The sequence below is a fragment of the Oncorhynchus nerka genome, linkage group LG12 (genome assembly GCF_034236695.1).
Source record: "Oncorhynchus nerka isolate Pitt River linkage group LG12, Oner_Uvic_2.0, whole genome shotgun sequence".
NCBI lineage: Eukaryota > Metazoa > Chordata > Actinopteri > Salmoniformes > Salmonidae > Oncorhynchus > Oncorhynchus nerka.
Window position 1 is genome coordinate 64,768,088 of NC_088407.1, and position 16,607 is coordinate 64,784,694.

At 40.7% G+C, this 16,607-nt stretch overlaps 1 protein-coding gene across 6 annotated transcripts; it reads right to left on the minus strand.

Annotated features, from left to right (window-relative positions):
- Positions 1-488: 488 nt before the first annotated feature.
- LOC115138592 (exocyst complex component 3-like protein 4) lies at positions 489-15,582 on the minus strand. 6 transcript variants are annotated; one of them, XM_065025734.1, is made up of 16 exons: positions 15,377-15,582; positions 15,047-15,089; positions 14,309-14,412; positions 13,846-14,217; positions 13,215-13,337; positions 12,821-13,036; positions 11,975-12,608; positions 11,665-11,782; positions 11,378-11,506; positions 11,119-11,219; positions 10,877-10,975; positions 4,970-5,093; positions 4,556-4,678; positions 2,528-2,680; positions 2,159-2,280; positions 489-1,461 (listed from the first exon to the last, which is right to left on the minus strand). In XM_065025734.1, the coding sequence occupies exons 4-16, from the start codon at positions 14,168-14,170 to the stop codon at positions 1,233-1,235; spliced, it is 2,496 nt and encodes an 831-aa protein (XP_064881806.1). In that variant the 5' UTR covers positions 14,171-14,217; positions 14,309-14,412; positions 15,047-15,089; positions 15,377-15,582; the 3' UTR covers positions 489-1,232. The 6 variants fall into 6 exon arrangements, with proteins under 6 accessions (XP_064881806.1, XP_029531460.1, XP_029531459.1 ...); XM_029675600.2 differs by lacking the exon at positions 15,047-15,089 and having other exon boundaries at positions 13,846-14,212; XM_029675599.2 differs by lacking the exon at positions 15,047-15,089.
- Between the last annotated feature and the right edge of the window lie 1,025 nt (positions 15,583-16,607).

Below are 16,607 nucleotides of genomic sequence, written 5' to 3' on the forward strand. Positions count from 1 at the left end.
GAGCTTTCCTGAGATGGTCTCTGACAGTTTGAGCAGAAATTCTTTGGCTGTGCAAATCCACAGTTTCCTCAGCTGTCTGGGTGGCTGGTCTCAGACGATCCCACAGGTGAAGAAGCCGGATGTGGAGGTCCTGGGCTGGCGTGGTTACACGTGAGGCCGGTTAGACGTACTGACAAAATTCTCTAAAATGACATTGGAGGTGGCTTATGGTAGAGAAATTAACATTACATTCTCTGGCAACAGCTCTGGTGGACATCCCTGCAGTAACATGCCAATAGTGCGCTCCCTTAAAACTTGAGACTTCAGTGGCGTTGTGTGACAAAACTGCACATCTTAGAGAGGCCTTTTATTGTCCCCAGCACAAGGTGCTGTGTGATGATTATGCTGTTTAATCAGCTTCTTGATATGCCACACCTATCAGGTGGATGGATTATCTTGGCAAAGGAGAAATGCTCACTAACTGTAAGGACAGACGCTGGAGACGAGAAGCAAGTACAGGGAGTGAACATTTAATGAAAACACAGACATGAAACAGAACACGGACAGCGTCTGGACAGGGGAAACGTAAACGACAATAATGCTGACACGGGGAACGAACGGAAGAACAGACGGATATAGATGGGGCAATCAACAAGGTGAAGGAGTCCAGTCCTGTCAAAGTGTCCAAAAATTATTAGAGGGGAACAAAAACTCTCACTTCCCTAACAACGGGAGAAACTTGTATTCGTTTGTGGTTTAATGACATTATCAGATGTGATATTTTGAAACCTTGTTCTGACCACAAAACAACAGGACCGTGGACTGTGGGACTTTCTAAGGGAGTCTTTTCTATGTTAACAAGTAATATGCAGCGACACATTTGAATAGCTTGAAAATAGGTAAATCAATGGTAAAGTTCATTCAACACTGAACATACAGTTTGAGCCCTACCATGGAGTTCATTTAGCATCAGCTTTCTTTTGCAACAACAGTGGGCTAAAGTGACAATATATATATATATAAAAAAAGAAGGCTTAATCAATGAGGTGTCTTAAATAACCTCTGACTCCATGAACAAGATTTACCAGGTAAAGGTCCATTCACATTTAAATAATAATTAGACTGTTTGCTTTTTGCGTAGTGATCATACTGGTAATCATACAGTATGTCCTTTATAAGCCTCCTCAGGCCTTCTCAGACAGCTTGGTTAGGTTACCATCTCTGTGGTAGGCTTCTGTATCTAGGCCTGTAGATTAGCTGTCTGGGAGAAGAGAGGAGAGGCAGGAGAAAGGCATATTAGCCAGACAGTTTGTATTGGCAATGGTGACCTGCATATCAATGAAGAGGCCTCTTTGTTTATCTCCAGTGTTCCCTGCAGTTCCTAGTTTCTTCTTCAGCTCAGTGAGACACTGCAGGATTACCCGCTTCTCCCTGCCCCGCACCAAGCCCCTGAAGTACAGCACGGCCGATAGGTGCTTCTTACTGCAGACAGAGGGGAGAGAGGGTACAGAATATCACTCTTGGAGAATCAGCAGGAGAAATGAACCGTCAAATGTTTTGTGAAATTAATTGGTCTAAAATTCCATAATCTCAACACCCAGAACCAAATCAGATAGCTACACAATGTTGTTAATGGGGCTGTCATGACAAATAATAATATATATATATTTTTTAAGATAACATTTTTTTTAATAAATAAAAATAAAAATAATCTGTTAATCTTGATTTGGAGAAGTTAACTAGAGTTCAAATAAAAAATCAAATTAAATGGTTCACAAAAATCCAGACCAGGGAAATTGCCTGGGAAAGAACAGCACTTAAAACCCTATTCCGAGAAACCAGGCGCAAGTGTTCACACCTCATTGGGGGTCTCCCACCTCTGTCTCTCTATCTCTCCCGGCTGGTCCTACCCCTCCTACATCCTGCTGTTGAGAATCAACACGGCTCTCTATCATATTTGGAGCAGCACTATCTGGCTCTCAATCTGTCAGTGCCTAGTCAACACACTTCCCCTGTCTGATGAACACTGCTGTCTTTATCTTCCACTGCTGTTTTTCTCAGTGCCATAACAGTCAGAGTAGAATTCATATGATGTGTTTTTACTCTGATTATATTTTGTTTAAAAAAATCACCAAAATCAACAGTTACAAAATGTGGCCACAGGAAGATGCAGGATTACCTGATGTCTGGGTAGTCCGCTACTAAATGTTTCAGGTGGTTCTTGATGTCTCTCTTGTTCTTTTCCCCAATTATGTTACTCAGGTGGTCTCCTACTGGGTGGAGCCAGTCATGGGTTGTCTTCTACAAGAGGAAATTATTATGAGTGTGTCTACTAGTCATGAATGGTAATAACACATGTCATTTGTTTATGACAGCACTGAATTTTCAAAGTAGCATTCCTCAAAGCACAAAGGCATAATGCTGAGACAAATGTATGTACTGTAGTATTTACAATTTTAGACAATGTTGAATGAACATGAAAAGTACAATTTGTGTGGATGTAAATTGGCCAAAATTAAGTTTGTAGTTCAGGATTAAGAAGTGTTACCATTTCCTCAAACAAATCATTGAGTTCATCCCACTGCACCCTCATCTTGGTGGCTGCTTTGTCATGCTTCCTGTTCTTACAGGAGTAGTTGTTTTTCATCAGCTGGGAGACATACTCTTTCACCACATAGTAGTGCAAGCTGCTCACAAACATCTGATGCAGAGGAACACAGGTCAGGCACAGTGGAGGCCAGAGAAAGGGATTACAAATAGACATGAAAGTCTTCTGTTTATTCTTTCGCTCTCAAGTGACTGCCATGACTAATCATCTGAGTGACACCCATCCTCCCCCTCTTTTCCTGCCATTTACTCCTATTGCCACATCAACTCAAATAACGTTCCATTCTATGCATGATCAAGTTCCAGTATGGTAAGGCCAGCAAATTCTCGGGTCTTTTCCAGTAACCCAAACTTCCTATGGATCATCAGGGGCATGATTTCCTTCGCTTCCTTGAGTGTACAGTACCGGTCAAATGTTTGGACACATCCTACTCATTCAAGGGTTTTTCTTTATTTTTACTATTTTCTACATTGCAGAATAATAGCGAAGACATCAAAACTATGAAATAACACATATGGAATAATTTAGTAATCAAAAAAGTGTTAAACAAATCAAAATATATTTTATATTTGAGATTCTTCAAAGTAGCTACCCTTTGACTTGATGACAGCTTTGCACTCTTGGCATTCTCTCAACCAGCTTCACCTGCAATGCTTTTCCAACAGTCTTGAAGGAGTTTTCACATATGCTGAGCATTTATTGGCTGCTTATCCTTCACTCTGCGGTCCAACTCATCCCAAACCATCTCAATTGGGTTGAGGTCGGGTGATTGTTGAGGCCAGGTCATCTGATGCAGCACTCCATCACTCTCTTTCTTGGTCAAATAGCCCTTACACAGCCTGGAAGTGTGTTGGGTCATTGTTGAAAAACAAATGATAGTCCCACAAAGCACAAACCAGATGGGATGGTGTATCGCTGCAGTATGCTGTGATGGCCATGCTGGTTAAGTGTGCCTTGAATTCTAAATAAATCAGACAGTGTCACCAGCAAAGCACCGCCACACCATCACACCTCCTCCATGCTTAACGGTGGGAACCACACATGTGGAGATCATCCATTCACCTACTCTGATTCCTACAAAGACGCGGCGGTTGGAACCAAAAATCTCAAATTTGAACTCATCAGACCAAAGGACAGATTTCCACCGGTCTAATGTCCATTGCTCGTGTTTCTTGGCCCAAGCAAGTCTCTTCTTATTAGTGTCCTTTAGTAGTGGTTTCTTTGCAGCAATTTGACCATGAAGGCCTGATTCACGCAGTCTCCGCTTAACAGTTGATGTTGAGATGTGTCTGCTACTTAAACTCTGTGAAACATTTATTTGGGCTGCAATTTCTGAGGCTGGTAACTCTAATGAACTTATCCTCTGCAGCAGAGGTAACTCTGGGTCTTTTGTGACTGCACTTGAGAAACTTTCAACGTTCTTGAAATTGTCCGTATTGATTGACCTTCATGTCTTAAAGTAATGATGAACTATCATTTCTCTTTGCTTATTTGAGCTGTTCTTGTCACAATATGGACTTGGTCTTTTACCAAATAGGGCTATCTTCTGTATACCACCCTTACTTTGTCACAACACAGCTGATTGGCTCAAATGCATTAAGAAGGAAAGAAATTCCACAAATTAACTTTTAACAAGGCACACCTGTAAATTGAACTGCATTCCAGGTGACTACCTCATGAAGCTGGTTGAGAGAATGCCAAGAGTGTGCAAAACTATTATCAAGGCAATGGCTGGCTACTTTGAAGAGTCTCAAATATAACATGTATTTTTATTTGTTTAACACTTTTTTGGTTACTACATGATTCCATGTGTTATTTCATAGTTTTGATGTCTTCACTATTATTCTACAATGTAGAAAATAGTGAAAAAAAGAAAAACCTTTGAATGAGTAGGTGTTCTAAAACTTTTGACTGGTATAGTATATCTTGCATTTAAAACAATATGAACAGCACTTACCCATTACTTACCTGTACATATGGATGTCTCATTTGTGAACAGCGCTGGGACAGCTTCTCTGTCCTGCTCAACAGCTGTTGGAAGTCCTCATCTGTGGAGAGCCACTTCCTCGTCATCATTCTCCTGAGGTAAGGCTGGAAAAAGCAACAGACACATATTAACCCATCTATTCACTCACTAATTTGTTCATTCATTAATGTATTTGTTTGTTCACCCATCCATAACATTGACAGCAGGAGCGATTGAGAGAATGTCTTTACAGAAATGTGTGCAAATAAATCAGTAGACTACCAAACTAAGTAACTTCCAGGTCACCCGAGACAAGTAGGAAATATGTCAATCACCTTAACACACTGCTCAACATAGGGGCATTTGTAGAATGAGGACAAGACCAAAGGTCAATCAAACTTCTCCCCCTCACGTACCCTGACATCATTCTTAAACTGGTCCTCCAGGCCCTGGACCAGTCTATGGACCAAGCCATCCACCTCTCTGCTGAGATGGTCCACCTGTGTCGGGCAGCACTCCCTATAACCTTCCATGTGCTCCCTGGAGGTGAAATAAAACAGGTCTGAGGTTAGGTCAGGTTATCATGCATACACACCTATGCGACAGAGTTTCTAAACCCAGAGGCACCACATTGCGAGACTTCCCGAACGATTGCGAAACAGACCACAGGAAGGGTTTCAACAGGGGTTGTAAGCAATGTTCACTTCATTTTTGGGGGGCACTGAGCAAATGTAATCTCTGCTGAGTGCAAACTTGAAGATTCTGTGCAAATTTCAGTGTGCGTTTACTGTGAACCCCGAGGCTGTACCCGCTTTAAATTACAGTTTCAGACAGAAGTCAATTGGCCTACTGTGGATGATCATAATGTAGGCCTACAAGAGTGGCCTACCATCAAAAGCAATGGAGTAAATGCATCCCATAACATGGAAATAGCTGTTCTATAATTCAGCCTACAGTAGCAGCCAATGTGTGGTGTTCAATGTAGGCTTACATTCCATGAGACTTTTGAAATAAACATGCAGGGCTTGACATTAACCTGTTCATCCACTTGTCCTTTGGAAAATTAGGTGATGTTTGATGCTAGAATCCACTTTACAAAATAAAATGCATTATTTTTACCATACCATTATTACAGAGAATCAGACAAATTATGCTACCCTCTGTCTAATGGCTACTTAGCTTATTGAAGCCTGTCTCAAAGTACATCTTGACCTGACTTGCTTTTCAAAGGTGTCTAGAAATGTAAACGTTTTGTGCTCTTGTACGATGCAATCACTCCCCCATTGCTGACTACAAATGATCTATAACTGGACTAATAACTCACCAACTAGCAAAGAATATGTACAAATGTGCACACGTGCCTACATACTAATATTGCGTTGATTCAATCACAATTCCCACAGAAAAAGGGAAAAGTTGATTGTGTAAACTAAGGGGGAAATTCTAGAAAGTTGAGTAAAGTTCAATCTCGAGCTTCTCTGCACAGGCTGATATTTCTTCTTGCGAGGCAGTCCCGGGGGAGCTGCGAGCCTGAGCACGTGCTCAGTTTAGATGGAACATTGGTTGTAAGAATGTTAACCATTTCTGATGTTTTGCTTGTGTAACTACAGTTGAAGTCGGAAGTTTACATACACCTTAGCTAAATACATTTAAACTCAGATTTTCACAATTCCTGACATTTAATCCTAGTAATAATTCCCTGTCTTAAGTCAGTTAGGATCACCACTTTATTTTAAGAATGGGAAATGTCAGAATAATAGTAGAGAGAATGATTTATTTCAGCTTGTATTTCTTTCATCACATTCCCAGTGGGTCAGAAGTTTACATACACTCAATTAGTATTCGGTAGCATTGCCTTTAAATTGTTTAACTTGGGTCAAACGTTGCGGGTAGCCTTCCACAACCTTCCCACAATAAGTTGGGTGAATTTTGGCGCATTCCTCCTGACAGAGCTGGTGTAACTGAGTCAGGTTTGTAGGCCTCCTTGCTCGCACACCCTTTTTCAGTTCTGCCCAACACTTTTCTATAGGTTGAGGTCAGGGCTTTGTGATGGCCACTCCAATACCTTGACTTTGTTGTCCTTAAGCCATTTTGCCACAAATTTGGAAGTATTCTTGGGGTCATTGTCCATTTAGAAGATTTGTGGCCAAGCTTTAACTTCCTGACTGATGTCTTGAGATATTGCTTCAATATATCCACATCATTTTTTCCCCTCATGATGCCATCTATTTTGTGAAGTGCACCAGGCCCTCCTGCAGAAAAGCACCCCCACAACATGATGCTGCCAACCCCGTGCTTCACTGTTTGGATGGTGTTCTTTGGCTTGCAAGCATCCCCCTTTTTCCTCCAAACATAACGATGGTCATTATGGCCAAACAGTTCTAGTTCTATGAACTAGACTTGTGGAGGTCTTGGCTGATTTCTTTTGATTTTCCCATGATGGCAAGCAAAGAGGCACTGAGTTTGAAGTTAGGCTTTGAAATACATCCAAAGGTACACCTCCAATTGACTCAAATGATGTCAATTAGCCTATCAGAAGCTTCTAAAGCCATGACATCATTTTCTGGAATTTTCCAAGCTGTTTAAAGGCACAGTCAACTTAGTGTATGAAAACTTCTGACCCACTGAAATTGTGATACGATGAAATATAGGTGAAATAATCTGTCTGTAAACAATTGTTGGAAAAATTACTTGTGTCATGCACAAAGTAGATGTCCCAACCGACTTGCCAAACTATAGTTTGTTAACAAGAAATTTGTGGAGTGGTTGAAAAACAAGTTATAATGACTCCAACCTAAGTGTTTGTAAAATTCTGACTTCAACTGTATGTGATTTTTATTTTTTTGGGAAATAAGGACAAACAGTATAAAGTTATATCTGACCATCATTATTTTGAGTCTCTTGTCTCCTTGAATATGAATAACTAAATCTGCAGGAGCGATTCTTTTTACTGACAGAGACATGCTGTTGCTTGTTTCAGTGAAATTACAAGCTCTTTGAATATGGAGAGAGGGGGACATTCTATTTTTAGAGCTTGAACTACTCAGGCAATTCTCTAACACTAGCACAGTTTCCCGGAAACCACATGGTGTTTCTCTCTTTAGACAGGCACTGCTATACTCCAGAGATGCCTGTTGACTGGAAACAGCTTCCCAGCTAGCACATTTGGTTCCTTGGAAGTTGTGGGAACATACGTTTTTGGTTTCCCATTGGTTCTGGGAACGAAGCCATGCATTTCTTGACCAGTAGAACTGAAGATTTCTTTTTTTTTGAGAATGTAATGTACATTTTTTGTTGCAGGGTGGTTTTGAGAACGTTTTTACTATGGTTCCCTGAATGTTTTTCTGGGAGATGTAATTATTTTTTTTGTTATTTAGAGTTTTTTTAATAACTTCCTTAACTTTTATTGAATGTTTCAATAAGACATTTAAGAACACTGCTAGCTCCGTTTGGGTTAACTGTTTTGAACTCCAAGCACATATAGGACCCATGGAAATACATTTTCTTAGGCATTAATCATGCAAACACATTTATTTTCATTGTGGGACAGTGTCATTGATCTTCTGTTCTCTATCCATTGAATTAGTCTACTGCACCAACAGGATGGAGCTACCAAGCTTTGTTTTGTTTTTTAACTCATACAAATCTGTTAATTTTAATCTATTCAAACAGATCCCATATCAAAGGAAACAAGTACTTATTAAGATCAGACATGGCCAATTAGTCGGCGCGGCCAAGACACTTGAACACACTTAACAAGATAAAGGATAGAGAGTTTTGTTGACGCTGAGAACAGATATGTATATGTTTTTCAATTGTTTTACAATAACATTTACTACTGTTAATGTTGTTATTTGATTTTTTATAGAATGTTTTCTTAAATGTTACTTTAAATAGTACCATGAGGAAACCTGGTGGAAACATTATGCTGAAGTATTGAAATTCCCACAGGAGAACATTGTTTCTTAACGTTCTCTGAACTATTTGAGAGCATTCCCAATGTCAAACCAGTTGGAGAATGTTCCGAAAACATTACCAAAATGTTTATTAAATAAAATAATGTTTGGATGTTTCTGTCAAAGTAATGAAATAGCAGGTAAATAATGTTATTTTGCCAAGTTTCTTAAATGTGCTGAGAAGTTTCCAAAGCCAAGAAACTATCCTGTACCATTTCCAGAACATTGTGGGAAGTTGTATATAAAATCAAATCTAATTTTATTGGTCACATACACATGTTTAGCAGATTTTATTGCGGGTGTATCGAAATAATTAGGTTTCTAGCTCCAACAGTGCAGTAGTATTAAACAAGTAATATCTAACAATTTCACAACAATACACACAAATCTAAAGGAATGGAATTAAGAAAATATAAATATTTGGACGAACAATGTCGGAGCAGCATAGACTAAAATACAGTAGAATAGAATACAGTGGGGCAAAAAAGTATTTAGTCAGCCACCAATTGTGCAAGTTCTCCCACTTAAAAAGATGAGAGAGGCCTGTAATTCTCATCATAGGTACACTTAAACTATGACAGACAAAATGAGGAAAAAAAATCCAGAAAATCACATTGTACGATTTTTTATGAATTTATTTGTAAATTATGGTGGAAAATAAGCATCGTCTGTGGATCTATTGGGGTGGTAAGCAAATTGAAGTGAATCTAGGTTGTCAGGTAATGTAGAGGTGATATGATCCTTGACTAGTCTCTCAAAGCACTTCATGATGACAGAAGTGAGTGCTACAGGGTGATGGTCATTTAGTTCAGTTACTTTCTCTTTCTTGGGAACAGGAACAATGGTGGACATCTTGAAGCATGTGGGGACAGTAGACAGTGATAGGGAAAGATTGAATGTCCGTAAACACTCCAGCCAACTGGTCTGCGCATGCTCTGAGGACACGGCTAGGGATGCCGTCTGGGCAGTCAGCCTTGTTAGGGTTAACATACTTAAATGTCTTACTCATGTCGGCCACAGAGAAGGAGAGTCCACAGTCCTAGGTAGCTGGTCGCGTCAGTGGCACCGTATCATCCTCAAAGCGAGCGAAAAAGATGTTTAGCTTATCCGGAAGCAAAACGTCGGTATCAGCGACGTGGCTGGTTTTCCCTCTGTAGTCCGTGATTGTTTGTAGATCCTGCCACATACGTCTCGTGTCTGAGCCTTTGAATTGAGACTTCACTTTGTCTCTGTACTGATGTTTTGCCTGTTTGATTTTCTTACGGAGGGAATAACTACACTGTTTGTATTCAGCTATATTCCCAGTCACCTTGCCATGGTTAAATGCGGTGGTTTGCGTAAATGTATTTACTTTATTTAACCTTTATTTAACTAGGCAAGACACTTAAGAACAAATTCGTATTTACAATGACGGCCTACACTGGCCAAACCCGGACGATGCTGGGCCAATTGTGCGCCACCCTATGGGACTCCCAATCATGGCTGGTTGTGATACAGCCTGGATTCGAATCAGGGTGTGCGAATGCTACCATCTATCCACGGTTTCTGGTTTGGGTAGGTTTTAATAGTCACAGTAGGTAGAACATCTCCTATACATTTCCTGATAAACTCAGTTACCGTATCCGTTTATTCATCAATATTATTCTCAGAGGCTACCCGGAACATATCCCAGTCCGCGTAATCAAAACAATCTTGAAGCATGGAAACACATGGTTCTGAGAATGTTATGTGCTAGCTGGGCTTGGTCTTCAATAGTTTCACTGTAATTTATACAGTAATATGATATAGTGTGTCACTGTGCCTGCATGTTAGTGTGTTTGCGTATGTTTGTAAGATAGATAAGATGCATATTTAATCATAATTCAACATTTATTGGTGTGTGTTTTTTTAATGTTTATCTTGAACAGAATCTTGCAGGCTGGCTAAATGATCTAGTATGGGTTCCAGGAAATGCCTGTGAAATAAATAGTAATTTCCTAGTCCCAGTTTTCCATCCCACTACTGTTAAATATGGTGCAACTTCAAATCAGACTGAGTGAAGTTAAGCATTTAGGTCAAAGTTTGACATTATGCTCTAAAATGCGGTTGCTCAAGTCCAAACAAAAAAGTGCATCAAATTACTGAGATACAATAATTAGTTTAATGCTGAGACTTTGTCTTTTGAGCCAAGACTTCTGTTCTCAGGTCAATCTTTTAGACTGCGGTCTTATTTTTTTATTTATTCACACCATCCTTTGGTAAATGTACCCTAAAGTGTCTGAAAAGCTGAACTGACTGTCTAGGACATTCCCGTCTACAGTGTGTTGAGGGCAGAGGAAAGGGGGAGGTTTGTTGAACAGGTGTAGTGAAGAGAGGAATCTGACTTACTTAAGAGCTTTAAAGCTGTTGATGTAGGTTATCTGATAGTCAGCCCAAAGTGAAGGGTTTTCCATACTGTTACAGCAGTACCTAAATTCGTTCTCAAATCTATGGACATGTAGAGAGAGTGAAGGAGAGATAATGTCATGGAGTTATTAACAAGCAAAGGACAAGGTCCAGTTTTATGTTCCAGTGAATAATGGTTAGGATAGAGATAGAAAGAGCAGACTCTGGACTGTTGCAGAACATACTGCTTGGGAAACTGCTGTAACTCTTCTAGGCAGGAACAGACTACTCCCATCTCCAGGTCTGCATCAATCCTCTTGGAGTTTACAGCATTGCTCTTAACTTTCTACACAGAGAACAACACCAGTTTCAAGTCCAGATTTACAGATTTATAGTAGCCTTAGTAGCCTGCCGCTATAATTAAAATGTAACTAAGTAGGCAATGTTGACCTCTAATGGTGATATGATGCAATTGCATTATATAAAATCATGACAAAACAATACCGTCCAGATATCCATGTGTATGTCAGAGTTAAAGAAGTGTTCATCATCAGTCGCTGGTGCCTGTTTCTTTATCCACATGTCCTCATTTTCAAGCTCTAATATTTTATCCAGTGAAGCTCTCATTTCCTCCTGGAAAAGACATGGAAAGCAAAAGAATAAAGGCTAAAGGACTAGAAGAGTTTTAAAAAAACGTTATATTATTCTCATCAGTGTGGTACCTGCATTCAACCTGAATTCTTCCTAAATATCTATCCATCTGTCTCTTAGTGGAGTGTTCAATCCCTCACCTTTGCCCGCATGCAGTATTTCCCCTTGAGCTGGTCCAGGAAACCCTCCTCCAGGGAGAGGCCTATGTTCTCAGCTTCCATCTCTGGTCTCAATGAAGAACTACTCATTATCTTCTCACTGTTCAACAGGGATGGTGTCTCTCAGATACAATATTATTATCTTCTCACTGTTCAACAGGGATGGTGTCTCTCAGATACAATACTACTCATCATCTTGAGTCAAGAAGTGTGTGTGTGTGTATATATATATATATATACACACACACATACACACTTCTTACTCAAGACAATGACTTTAAGTCTTCCTCACCTCTCATAGTGATTGATGATCCAGTCCAGCAGGGTGTAGTAGTCCTTCAGATCTGTCACCTGCTGCTGAAGCCTCTTCAGGTGCTGGCTGACAGCACCATGGTAACAGCTCACATAGGTGCTGAACACATCGAAGCTGGGTGGGTAGGAGCCTTGCAGCTCTCCCTTCACCTTCTTCAAGTCCTCCACGATGGCCTTGCCCAGCATACCCAGGTGAATAGCCAGCCAGGAGGCATTCTGCTCGGGCCTGTCCAAGTGAACACTCTTCAGCGTGGCCTGTACACCCTCGCTCACAGCCTCTCTCCAGGCCCCCCGCCAACCCCCAGGCCCAACCACGCCCCCGAACCCAGGCTCTGCCTCCCTCTTCTCCTCCTCCTGGATGACACGGGCCACATGCAACAAGAGATCCTTGTTGCGTGAGGGAAAGGAGTTGGAGTCCCGCACTATTTCCTTCACCTTGTCCAGCAGGGCATTGTAAAGGAGCCTCAGGTCCTTCTTCTTCTTGGCCAGCTCCATAGAGGAGGCCTCCTCTGTGCACTCCTCCTTCTCCCGCTGGAACTCCTGGCACAGGGAGAGGAGGTTCAGATAGGCCTCCTCCAGCACCTCCATCCCAATCAGCTTATTGATCTGCATCACTGGAGTGTAAGAGCAAACAGAGTAAAGGCCTTAATGCATAGAAGCATGCTGTTATGCTGTTATACCTAATACACACATACTGCACAGACACAGACACAACCATAGTGATTTACATCACAAGTAATATATTTTGTGATCTCTACTGCTAAAACAAATAAAAATGGACAAGAGGATGAGGGAGAGACAAAGACAGAGAGAGAACGAAACTCACCTGAGAGGGGTGTGAGGGGTATCTCTGGGAGTATGTATGACTCTTTTATCTCTACCCTCTCCTTCTCCCTCTCTCTCTTCTCATCCACAGTGATCTCAGTGACAGGCTGGAGCTGCTCTTGTTTGAGGGCCTTGTCTTTCTTATTTCCCACAAGTCGCAAACTCCGTCGGAAGGAAGCCCCCTTCTTTAGAAGAGAGTCCCCAATTGCAGATGGGTCTATAGATGGACAATACAGATTACAGATTACAAAGACTTTACAAAGACTCAGAATATCCCAACGAGCTCTCTAGAATTCTCTCAGTAAATTATATGTATTTGTGCTTGTCTTTGAACAGTATTTATCGTCAACCATTGATTGAACAAGCTCTGGTTGGTTGGGTAAACAGTGGTGTACCTGAGCGTGTTCTGGTGTGCTTTTTCTGGAGTGAATCTTCTGCACTCTCTCCTCCCTCCTTCCTCTGGAAGGACCCACCTAGACCCTTCAGGGGAGAGGCCATAGGAGACCCAGCACTCAAACCTGAGCAAGATAAAGTTGCTGATCTCTATGACATTGAATAATGCTAGTAATTAAACTACTTTATTGTGTAATAGTTGGTGTGCTGACCGTACACACACAATCACATGGACAGTCGCACAGCCACACAAACGCATACGCACACACAGAATAAGTCAGACAACCTTGACAACTAGTTAAGCAGCTTCTGTCAGATTCGTCATAAAAACAATCTGTGTTATTGTACAAAGGTTAATTATGTTAGTGTATATCCTGCTTGGTTGGCAGCTGTTTCCGAGTTTAGTATAAACTTCATTAAGATAGGAATGTCAGTAATTGAGTAATGATGAAAGCCCCCTGCTCAGACTGGCTCATGTCCAGCTGAAATTCCCAATACAGGGCATAAGAGAGTCCTTCCTGCCATTTCTACTGTCATTCTGTGTCTCCTGAGACGTACTCTTCCCATGACCTTGAGAAGCATATTTCATAACTCACTTAATTAGACAGAGGGACAAATCTGAAGAAAACTTACATGGTGAGGGAGGGGGTGGCAGCTGATGGGTTGGAGAGGTCACTTCAGGGTCAATACTGTGTCCCCCCTGTTCTGAATTGGATTTGTCCTTTGACTCTTTGCTGTTTGAGGCCAGATGACTCCTCTCTCCAACCCGCTTGATGCTCTCCCTGAATTGCTTCATCATCCCCAGTTTCTTCTCCTTCACTGGGCTGTCAGGTTGTGTCTTCACGTTCCTCTCCATGGTGGATTTGAGGGAGGATCTGTCCCCCTCTAGACACTGAGCTTCATTCACCTCCATGTCCCCAGGTTCCCCAATCTCTGCCATCTGATCTCTGCTTAGCATCGAATGTCCCTTGTTTCAGGCAAGGAGTTGTCTGAAACCAACCTGACCTGGCAAAGTACCTCAAGTTAAAAATAAGGGTAACATTCCTATATGCATAAGAATCATATTATGGCTACATTGTGTATAACCTGTAATTACCATGAGTCACTGATAAGAATGGATTTTCCACTTCTGACATGAATGTGTAAGAGAGGTACAGATGTAGGATCTTAATTTGATCACCCTGTTGCAGGAGAACTTTCCTGCAATGCAGAAAATATCAATATTTGAGTTTTAAAAGGTTTCTGAAGTTTGTAATTTCCACTTTGACATTTCAGACTTAATTTTTCCTTACGAAAATGATCATTTAATTATAATCCAGATAATAAGTCACATTTCCTGTACCTGTAGGATTATTGTCCTGCTGTAGCAAACTGGTTAAAATTAAGTTCCTACATCTGTAACCTGAGAATCAAAACCTAAGAAACAACCCATACCCTGTGAGAGGGACTAGCTTTTGGGGCCAGTGGCTGTTTGGTTTTGAAGGACTGAGTACAGACAACCAGGGTTGGATTACAGTTTGTTTACACTAAAATACCATTGTTATTGGTATGCACTGGTCCGAGGGCCTATAACAGAAACAGGAAGGTACTGTCCAGAGGAAGAAGTATCTGACAGACAGTGTAACAAGGGCAAAGAACAGTCAAATGAGGCAGCAGGCAATGGTTAATTAGTAAAACACATGAAGGCCTACTCCCTCTCTATTGATTTCTTTAGACACGTGTAAATGTCTGTATAAAATGATTTTGTAATGGTAATCATTGAATATTTTCTCTACCACCTAATTGATTTGGCTTTTGAATATTCTTAACAAACTAATGAATAAAACAAACGTACATTTTCCCGAGAGATCCTATTTGCAGTAACATGCTCAAATTGCCTGTATTTTAAAAAAAAGAGAAGTTAACTTTATCTATTGAACTATGTCTCTGCTTAGCCCTATACATCACCATTTTTAGAGCAATACTTAGCACGCAGAGGCTAAACAGTTCAATTGCGTGACAAATGCACCATGATGCATGAAGCCCAGTCTGTAAAAAACAATCTGCCATAGCATAATCCTCTACTCTTATTTTAGACATATAGACAGACACATTTAGTTTACAAGAATATACCCTTTCACAATTCAAGACACCACAAGAGTTCAGGTAATATAGCCTCACTCACCTGAGCAACTTTACTGTCTGGAGCAGTGAGTGAGTAGCCTACCAGACCAGGGGTTTTCACATGGGTTTACAGCTGTTTTCATGTTCACCTCGCCAGGTATCTAGAGAGCGGTCATGTGGTCACGAGACAACCTGCGCGAAGTTGGAAGTTGAGACGACTGCAAGAAACATGACAAATAAAATCCCCTTTAGGCCGCATGCCAAGCAGCATGAGAGAAGCAAAAATCACCATGTGACTCAGAGACTCGAGCGGTTTATTGTTAGAAAATAAGTTAATCATTACACTGTATTTGTTGGTGTAAAATGTTTGTTGTAGGCCTACGTCCATGGCAAATGAAATGACACCGATGGTGATAAACCGGACTGCACTATTTTCAGTCATAGTTTCGAGACATTTCAACGTCTACACTACGCAAAAAAGGCGACAGGTCTATCTCTAAATAGTAAAACAATGCTTAGAAAAGAGAACTAGCCAAGCAATATTCGCCTGTCATTCCTGTTGCTTGTCACTGGAGGGCGACTGTAGACAATATTTAGACAACTTCCACAATGACCACATGTCAATTAGGCCTACTTGTACTGTAAACTGGAAATTACAGTATATATGGTATCACTTGTTGCTGAACTTAAGGCTCAGGGGTGATAACTATTTAGCTTACTTTAGGTGGAATTCTCCTAATTGTTCAACATCTATCTATGATTGGCCCTATAGCAGGGATCATCAACTACATTCAGCCCCGGGGTGATTATTTCTTGAATGGATGGTCAGGGGGCCGGAACATAAAAACCAAAAAATTTGTAGGCTGTAAATTGAACGCAACAAGCCCAAACAGACATAATATTGCATCTTGCCTATGCTACTCTGTCATTGCTCATCCATATATTTATATGGATATATTCTTATTCCATTATTTTACTTAGATGTGTGTGTATAAGGTAGTTGTTGTGGAATTGTTAGATTACATGTTAGATATTGCTGCATTGTAGGATCTAGAAGCACAACCATTTCGCTACACTCGCAATAACATCTGCTAACCATGCGTATGTGACCAATATAATTTGATCTTTGACTAAAACATAATAATTTTAAACCTTGCATACATTTGTATACGTTGACATATTATTATATTATGCGTGGGAATACTTTGGAACAGATTTCCAAAATTAAAACCGCATGGAGCTGATTTGCTGGTGTTTTTACAGTCTTTTATGTCCAACAATCAAAATAAAAG